Below are 9393 nucleotides of genomic sequence, written 5' to 3' on the forward strand. Positions count from 1 at the left end.
ACTTGTAATTTTTCTTTTAAGTAGTTGGTTTCCTCATAGGCTTGAGTCCGAGGACCATACAAGGTCTTGGTTCTGTCCAAAACTTGTATTTTTTCTTTTAAGTAGTTGGTTTCTCCATAGGCTTGAGTCCGAGGACCATACAAGGCCTTGGTTCTGTCCAAAACTTGTAGTTTTTCTTTTAAGTAGTTGGTTTCCCCATAGACTTGAGTCCGAGGACCATACAAAGCCTTGGTTCTGTCCAAAACTTGTATTTTTTCTTTTAAGTAGTTGGTTTCCCCATAGGCTTGAGTCCGAGGACCATACAAGGCCTTGGTTCTGTCCAAAACTTGTAGTTTTTCTTTTAAGTAGTTGGTTTCCCTATAGGCTTGAGTCCGAGGACCATACAAGGCCTTGGTTCTGTCCAAAACTTGTATTTTTTCTTTTAAGTAGTTTTTTTTTTTTTTCTTAAATTTTCGAATACTAGCCCATCGACCAAGGTGGGGGGCGTTAGCTTGACGATGGAAGCCCCTAGAGCTGCCCGTGCCATTGACACTGTGAGGCGTAGCTCCTAGCGGAAATTTATGTCGGGATAACAACAGCGTGTTGCTGGAAATGGAGGAGCTTTCGCAGACCCTTATTTAACAGAGGCTTGACTCCGCCACCACCTATGCCAACGCACAAGTCTTCCTACAGACGGCGCCAATTGTAGGGACACGATTATTCACGACCCAAGAATGACATTGGGCTCGTATGTAAAGGGCCCGAACAATATAATTTGTAGAGTGTGAGCTTGAAAGGCTGGACCTTGGTCACTGGACAGCGGTTTAGTCGTGGTCTTTATGGAAGCTTATATGAGGGTGGACTTGGCTTGACTAGCTAAGTCTTCCGTCGGTGCGGCTTGAAGGGTTATGGTCCGAGGAGCGTAGTATCCTTCCCCTTCTCCCTTTTGTAGGATTTCTCCTTCTTTGGGGGGGGGGGGGGGGGGTCCCCCCTCCCTCTTGGCTCTCTTTCCCTTTTATACTAGTGTTTACTTCCCGTTCAGTGTCCACGTGTAAGTTTCACTTTTTGGGGTATAGACCCGTCCTATCAATTCATACGTAGAGTGGTTGGGGGGTGGTTGGAAAAGTTAAATAGCATGGTCTGGAGTATGGGCCTGTCAGATGCAGGGTTCCATATTAAGGTATTGGCAGCTTTCTCCCTTGTACTGCCCCTGTACTGAGTTTGTCCTTTTCTTCAGACGTTTTGTGAGGTAATGAGCATAAGATCGTCCTCAGCCATATATTTGGGCCTTTTTTAGATTTTTACTTCGCGTCCTCGGAAATCATTCTCCTTGGCTTGGATCTTGGGCCCTATTATGAAGTGGGCCGGGACCACAAATTCTCGAGCCCCACAAACCTTATTACATTTTCTAACTTCTCTCATTATTATATTCAGTTACAAAGTAAAAATCCAAGTGAAGGATCATATTGCAACAACTTTTTTTGTTCTTTTTGATAAAGATGCAGAAAAAATAATTTAGAAAACTGCTTTTAAACTTTCTTCAAAAGTATCTAATATAAATTCTTAACCACTTCCAATTTTATGCTTAAACCTAGCATTTCTATTATACTAACAAACTTTGGATTTTACATCATATTGTGTAGAATCAAGAGCCAAATAAAGTACCTCAAGAAATTCAAAACATTCTTGGCAAATCCTATACATTCCAGATAAAAGTTGATGATTACAATGTCAAAGAGGGATGAGAAGTTTACACTGTCACAAATGTCTTTAAATCTAAGTCTAACAAACACTCATGAGATGTTGTTGCTGACAGCGTTCAAATGAAACAATTAGAAACACGGGTCAGCCATGGCCAAACTATTGCAAATGATCCTATCGGTACTTCAGATATTAAATTACTTACAAGCTTGAAGGATATAACTGATGACAACATAATAGATGAGAGCATTGGAACCATGATGAACCTTATCTTATAGTTATGAAGAATTTGTGGTTACGTGCAAGAGATGCTCGATCGACCTTGAAATGTCTAAGTTGGTGAATAGGTTTTTTTAAGTTTGACAAACAAAAAATATATATTAATGTCCCTCTATATATTTTAAACAATAAAATGCAATATTCTCTTCTTCTTTTTTTCATTGTAGCATCACTTAAATAATAAAATGTAATATTCTCTTTTTTTATTCATTGTTTTATCTAATGCTATCCTCCGTATGATAAACGATTAAAAAAAAAAAAAAAAAAAAAAAAACAGCATCACTTAAATAATAAAATGAAATTTCTCTTCATTGTTTTATCTAATTCTATCCTTTGTGTGATAAGCCCAAAAAAACAAAAAAACAAAAAACAAAAAAAAATTGACCGATAGTATCACTACAATTAACCATTTACGTGTGGTAGCATGGGTTACATACTAGTAGTAAATAATATGCATTGTATTTAACTCTCTACAATTATCCTACCTTTGAATAACATGTGATGTGGGTAATGTGTATAACTTAAACAAATTGAAACTTGTCACATAGCATTATTAGTTCATGTCATCCTAATTTATTGAGGATTTTGCTATATGTCAATGTTATCTGCTTTAGTAAAATTACATGTGGTATGATTGTGTGCATCCACCAAGTTGGAATCCAACTTTTATAATATATCATAGATTGCTAAGCCATTAAAACCTACTAGCTTCACCACACGCGCAAAACGCGTGCGATGAGGCTTTTTTTTTAGTGGTCCTATTTTGTAGAAAAAAAATGTTTTTTTTTTAATTATATATATATATATAATTTTTATTTTGAAAATATAATTTATAAGTGGATAAAGTAATTTGAAAATTAACAGGAAAGTGGTCCTATTTTTTAGGCAACGTTTTGGTAGGAGTTAGAGTTGCATTTTTACCATATTGTCCTGTAGTTTTATCTCTACTTAAACATAGGGGTCTAAGGGCATTTTTGAACTAAAAAAATGAGGAATCCAATTAGGAGAAGCCCCTTAAATAATAACTAGCCTCGTCACACGTGCTTCGCGCGTGCGATGAATCTTTTTTTTTTTTTTGTTAGTGGTCCTATTTTGTAAAAAAAATAGTGTTTTTTTTTAATTTTATATATATAATTTTTATTTTAAAATTTTAATTTATAAGTGAATAAATCAATTTAAAAATTAATAGGAAAGTGGTCATATTTTTTAGGCAATATTATAGTGGGAGTTAGTGTTGCATTTTTACCGGATTGTCCTTCAGTTTTGTCTCTACTTAAACATAAGGGTGTAGGAGTATTTTTGAACTAAAAAATAAGGAATCCAAACAGTAGAAGCCCCTTAAATAATAGTATAGATATAGATAAGAGATTTCTTCAATTGAAGACCGGCGACCTTAGACTCTTTAATTGAACATTGGCGAAGGTTGAAATTAAAGTTTCCAGTATTATTCTTCTCAAAAAAAAAAAAAAAAAGTTTCCAGTATTATTTTCGTTGTTTAGTATTACAAATCATAAAGAAATAGGTAATGGCTCATGGTAAGCTGCTATATAATGGGAACAGAGATGGAGTCCAAAACCTGTGTCTTAGAATGTCGATGAAAGGTATTGACTATCTAGGATTTTCCACATCATTGTGGGTATGATTTTCAACATCATTATTTACTTATTTATTATTATGTCAAAAAAAAAGAAGATAGTTTTAAACTAACTACTACTTAGCAAATTAAAAAAATTTTAAAATCAACTATTTCTCAACAACATGGAAATTGAGTTTTACACTAATTAACTACTACTCAACAATATAAGAAGTTTTAAACCAAACTGAAAACATTGACTATTAATTGATCTTCTAATATTTTGTTACATAAATTTTGATACTCCCACAATTTTACACATTATTTTTTTTATTAATTTATATATTATGCCAAAGGAAAGTTTTAAACCAATTATATATCAAATTTAACTCGAGTTGAAATATATTTTTGTAGAAGTATAATATATGAAATATTGAGAGATGCTACATCTACAACATTTTTACAACAAATCACAGGTGGTTAGTTGTTATTGGTTCAAATTTGAAACTAACACTAAGATTACTTTTTTACCCTAATAATAACAACCAGTAACAACCTACAACTTATGATTTATTGTAAAAATATTGTAGAAATGTTGTAGACATATCATTTCTCATGAAATATTTAATTATAGAAATTATAGAATATGTATATTTTGGAATATTTTTATAGTTAAGTTTTTTCAATAAAAAAAAACGCATATATATAATATATAATATAATAAGTGTATTTTATATTTTATTAATTTTTTTTTTCAAACCTTTGATCCCCTCGTACTAATAGAGTCAGACTCCAAGTTGTATAAAAAAACACGGTTTTCATACATATTCACTTCTCACACACAAAACCCTTATCTCTCTCTCTCTCACTTCCAATAATGGCTTTGGTGACTACAAGCATGTTCCATTCCGGAATAAGAGCCGGAGTTCTCTCTTTCCTCGAGCTAGTCCAAGACATGCTCCACCCTGATCAACCCTCCTCGTCGAAGACGAAGAAGAAGGCTTCGACCAAGGCCGCGATCGAGTCAATGCCGAGAGTGACAATAACGGCGAAGGAGGACTGCTCAATTTGCTTGGAAGAGTTCAAGGTTGGAGGCGAGGCTAGAGAGATGCCGTGTAATCACAAGTTTCATTCGGGTTGTATCGAGAACTGGCTTTGGGTTCACAAGTCGTGTCCACTTTGCCGATTCCTTATTCCATTAGAGGAATTAGAGGAAGAAGAAAGTGGAGGAGAGTTGTAAGGAATTAAAGGAAGAAGAGAGTGGATTAGGGTTCGGGTTTTGGTGGAGAGTCCTCTAAGTACGGGGATGATGAGTGTTGATGATGACTGGTTAACGCAAAACATAGAGTTTTGATTTCTGAAGACACTCAAACGATAGAATTAGACAATTAGCTAATTACAATTTGTACATTGGTACGATTAGTCTTTTTTTTTTTTTTCTTTTCAAAAGAGTATAAATGTTTGTTTATATGTTTCAGTTTTTTTTTTTTTTTTTTTTTTTTTTTTTTTTTTTTTTTTTAAGATTTTGGGATAAGCATGATCACCTCGTACTTAGAGAGGACTCACCACCAACCTTATCTTTGGAGGAAAAGATAAGGGAATGGTTATCATTTTCTCACGTTTTTGTTCACTTAAAAAAATTTGAACTACTTTTTTTTTCCTTTTGTTGCCTTGATACACCAATTGTTATAAGCCATATTGGAACTACATTTTCCTTCTTTCTTTTTGGCTCTAATACCACACTGTCATCACTTAATTTTAAAATTCAGATTTGCATGCGTAACCTTGATATCAACATGAACCAAATTAACTAAACTTATAAAAACTTCTATTTTAATACAACCATTCTTTTAACATGATTGTTCAAGAGGATATAATGCTCCTTATGGAAATTGTTCGAGAGGATATAATGTTCCTTGTGGAAAATGAATGTTTAACGACATCATCTTTAGGTTGCTAAGCTTGCATATATATGATGCACATGAGTAGACAAGTAGTCTGCTTGATTAACAAATAATTTTTCATTTAAAAAACTAAATAACGAGAATGGCATAATGTGGGTTGAAGAACCCTAAAAAAACCATGAACTTTCAAGTTAAGTAGTCTAGTTCATTAGGAAGTCCCATCAACACCTACCCAAAGGAAATAGGCCATATATATGCAAAGTTATGGATGATATTATTTAGACTGGTTGGCACTTGGCGTGGTGGGAAAAGTTGGTATATTAATCCAAGGTAGGCTCCATTTTAACAAAAGAATATAATATAGAAAATACTTACTAATTAATTATATGTTATACATATTCTTTCATTCGGCCAAAAAAATAAAAACTTTTTTGTTGTTTCATATTTTTATAGCTTAAAATGATTGTTTTTTTATTTTTTTTATTTTATTTTATTTTTTTTATTTTTTTTTATTTTTTTTTTATCTAAGATCTAATGTACATACGTACATATTATACATGACAATTAGATGTAAAAATTTATATTATAATAAAATTTTGATGTTTAGATAATTAAATATAAAACATGGAACTAAAGGATATTGTTTTTTTGATAATTTATGGTCGTATATAATAGCTAATTTTAACAATTTAAACAGTTATGCTAGAGATGAATATATATATATATATATATATATATATATTAATATATATTGAAGTTTAGTCAAGTAGAAATATTTTTGTAGAAGAAATATATATATTAGATTATAGAATTTGTATTTTCATAATATTTTTATTTTAAACAAAAAGTTATGCTTTTTTGTGTTATTTATTTTCCACGGAAATAAGCCTCTTCACTCTTTGGTCCTCTCCAAACCCTAGATAACCTCGTACTCCCAGAGGCCAGAACCCTAGTTGTACTCTTCTCACACATAAAACCACTCCTGGAATACAACTTAATTTCAATAATTTCTATTTCAAATTTTTATTCAGATTTGAAAGTGTTTATTTCAGAAACGATCGAAGTCTCAAACTCAAGATGGAAACCTTATTTATAGATAAGGATTGCTTATATAGATTTTTGCGTAGGTCTTTAAGATAGTGAAATAGTGCAAACGGTTAAAATCAATTTTTTTTTTCCCCAAAAGATAATGATTGAGTTTACAAAGATTTTATCTTTTAAAGTTTACATATGTTATAGGAGTTCTTATATAGCATAAAAAAAGATATGTTTGCTAAAAATAAAACTTTGAAAAAATGTTATATTTTTTTATGAGTGAAGGAAAAAAAAAGTGTAAGAATATTCTTAAACATTATTTATTAAGATTTTTTTTTTCCCGGAATCTTGTAGATTAGTCCTTTACAAACCTTTGATAACCTCGTACTCTCAGAGTTCAAGTTGTATAAAGAAAAACACACTACTATCGCTTCAACTTCCACCTTAATAAATATCATAATATATTTCTCTTCTCATACGTAAAACCCTTCATTCTCTCTTAGAGCTCAACTCTCAATAATGTCTTCTTCAAATTTGAACGCGTTGCTTGCAGAAGGAACGTCTATTTCTGATTTCTTTTCAGATCTGAACGTGTCCATCTTACAAGCCGAGGCCAATTTTCGCTCTATCCAAGTTCAAGTCGATTCCCTCCTCCATGTACTCTCCTTATTATAATTGAAGAAGAAGGTGGCATTGAAGGCGGCAATCGAGTCACTGCCAAGAGTGACTGTCACGGTGGAGGAGAAGTCTTATAAGGCCTGCTCCATTTGCATGGAAGAGTTTGATATAGGAAGTGAAGCGAGAGAGATGCCGTGTAAGCATAGGTTTCATTTGGGTTGTATTGAGAAGTGGCTTTGGCTTCGTGGATCATGCCCGCTTTGTCAATATGTGATGCCTTTGGAGGAAGAAGAACCCTAAGTAGGGTCTTGGTAGCAGGTCAAAATTCGGGTTCGGGTCATGGTGTCAGTGTTGAATTCCTCATTTTTTTATGCTTAAAATACCATCATCATACCCACTTACAAGTTTTCAACTAACAGAGATAAATATATAAGTTAAAACTCTTACACTTTAAGACCCACAAACTCACATACACTTTTCCAGTTTCTATCTCTCATTCTTATTCAAATTGAAGACATTTATGGTCTGTTTGGATTGAGAGAGAGTAGAGTGGAGTAGTTCTTTCCCCCTCCATCCAAATGGGCCCTTAGTTTAACTCTACATCCTCCTTTCTTTTTCTTCAAATTGAAGACATTTACTGTCAGAGGCTCCAACAACTTTTCAGGTTCAATCTTTTGCAAATTCCTCTTTTTTTTTCTTTTCTTTTCTTTTGTTTATCATTGATTTTCTTTGAGTTCTTACCTGCAATGGCTGCCAAGTATTTATAGTTTGAAGAGTACTTACTTGAGGGTAAATGTGATTAGGGATTCAAGGGTGTTTGACGGTAGTTTATTACCGTAGTTGACTTTGAGATCTCAAATAGGAGGATTTGTGCTTGAACTGGCTCCTTGAAAAAGGATATTGGTAAGGGCTCTTTCTTTTTGTTTTAGCCTAGAATTAAACACAAACTCTTTTTTAGGTTTTTTTTTTGGAATTTATGGTATTTTTTTTTAAGGGGAATTAAGCTACTTGGTTTTTTTTTTTTTAATTTATTTATAGGAATGTACTCTTTTTTAGGAATTATGCTTCTCTGTGATAACAAAACAACATCATCATAAGGCAGAAGCATATCATTAACTGAAGGCATATCATCAATTATACACCAGTTTTTATTCCCAGACTTGAACATAGCCAATTTCCTAGACATATGAATTGTAAGCAATGCAAAATCATCAGTTTCGTTTTTGAAACCTAAACAAATGTAAACAACCTTTTCTATGTAATTTACACTACCTTTTTTTTTAGAATGTAATTTATGCTACTTTTTTTTTTAGAGGGTATTATTATATATTTTGATGTATCATGTTAATGGTTACCAAATTTAAATCTCAAATGAAGTGGTAGTTATCTAAGAAATTGTTTTAAAAAAATTTCTTTTGTAACATAAATTATATTTATCATTTGTATAACTCTATGTGAAATCCAATTTACATTTTTTTTATAATTATTAATTTACTACTCCATAAAAAATGTTACATATCTTTTCTCAGTTTTAAGGGTAGTTGATATATTTGAAATTTAAACTATTTTTAACTTTTTTTATGGATGTGCAGTAAATGGCTAACTATTAGGATTAAAACACTATATTTTAGGATTAAAATTGATCTATTTACTGTAAAAGAAAAAAAAATGGTAGCTGCTAAATTTTAAATATAAGTTGTTTTAACTTTTTGTTATGGATGTGTAGTACATGGCTAAATTTTAAGATTAAAACACAACATTTTAGAATTAAATGAGAAGTTTGTAAGGTGGTGAGTGTTATTGCAACCCACATGTATAAATCATACATTGAGCAAACGTGGGAGACCGATAGTTTTATCCGAAAATTTTAAACATGTAGTTATCTACAAATGTGTATTGTTTTAAATTTTGAATTTGAAAAAAAAAAAAAAAAAAAAGGGTGGCCGGGTAGTGTTTTTTGGATAGAACGTGGGATTTAAAAAAAAAAAAAAAAAAAAAAAAGTTTAATCTGAAATTTTTAAAAGTGTAGTTTTTCTTTTTTGATAAACTTTTAAAGAAGGCTAGGGGTCACACCAATTCCCCACGTTAATCTTTTAAATTTTCCTAAAATTTAGCCTTTTATTTTCTTTCAAAATCAGATATCCTAAAAATTAAGTTTTCTTTTATATTTCTTTTTCACTTTTTTTTTTTTTTTTTATTCTGTACAGATGAGGGTTTTTTTTTTTTTGGTTATATTCTTTTCTGCGTTCTTTTTCATTCTGTACGGATGGTTTTTGTTTTGGATAGAATTATTAATGTAGGTTA

At 31.8% G+C, this 9393-nt stretch overlaps 1 protein-coding gene across 1 annotated transcript; it reads left to right on the forward strand.

Moving 5' to 3' along the window:
* The first annotated feature begins 4409 nt into the window (after positions 1 to 4409).
* On the forward strand, positions 4410 to 4772 carry LOC126703812 (E3 ubiquitin-protein ligase SIRP1-like). The gene has a single exon (XM_050402885.1). The coding sequence runs from the start codon at positions 4410 to 4412 to the stop codon at positions 4770 to 4772; it is 363 nt and encodes a 120-aa protein (XP_050258842.1).
* The last annotated feature ends 4621 nt before the right edge of the window (positions 4773 to 9393 follow it).

Source organism: Quercus robur, chromosome 2 (genome assembly GCF_932294415.1).
Source record: "Quercus robur chromosome 2, dhQueRobu3.1, whole genome shotgun sequence".
Classification (NCBI taxonomy): Eukaryota; Viridiplantae; Streptophyta; class Magnoliopsida; order Fagales; family Fagaceae; genus Quercus; species Quercus robur.

Excerpts from the sequence above, each read along its gene's own strand:
- LOC126703812 (XM_050402885.1), top strand. The coding sequence starts at position 4,410 with ATGGCTTTGGTGACTACAAGCATGTTCCATTCCGGAATAAGAGCCGGA.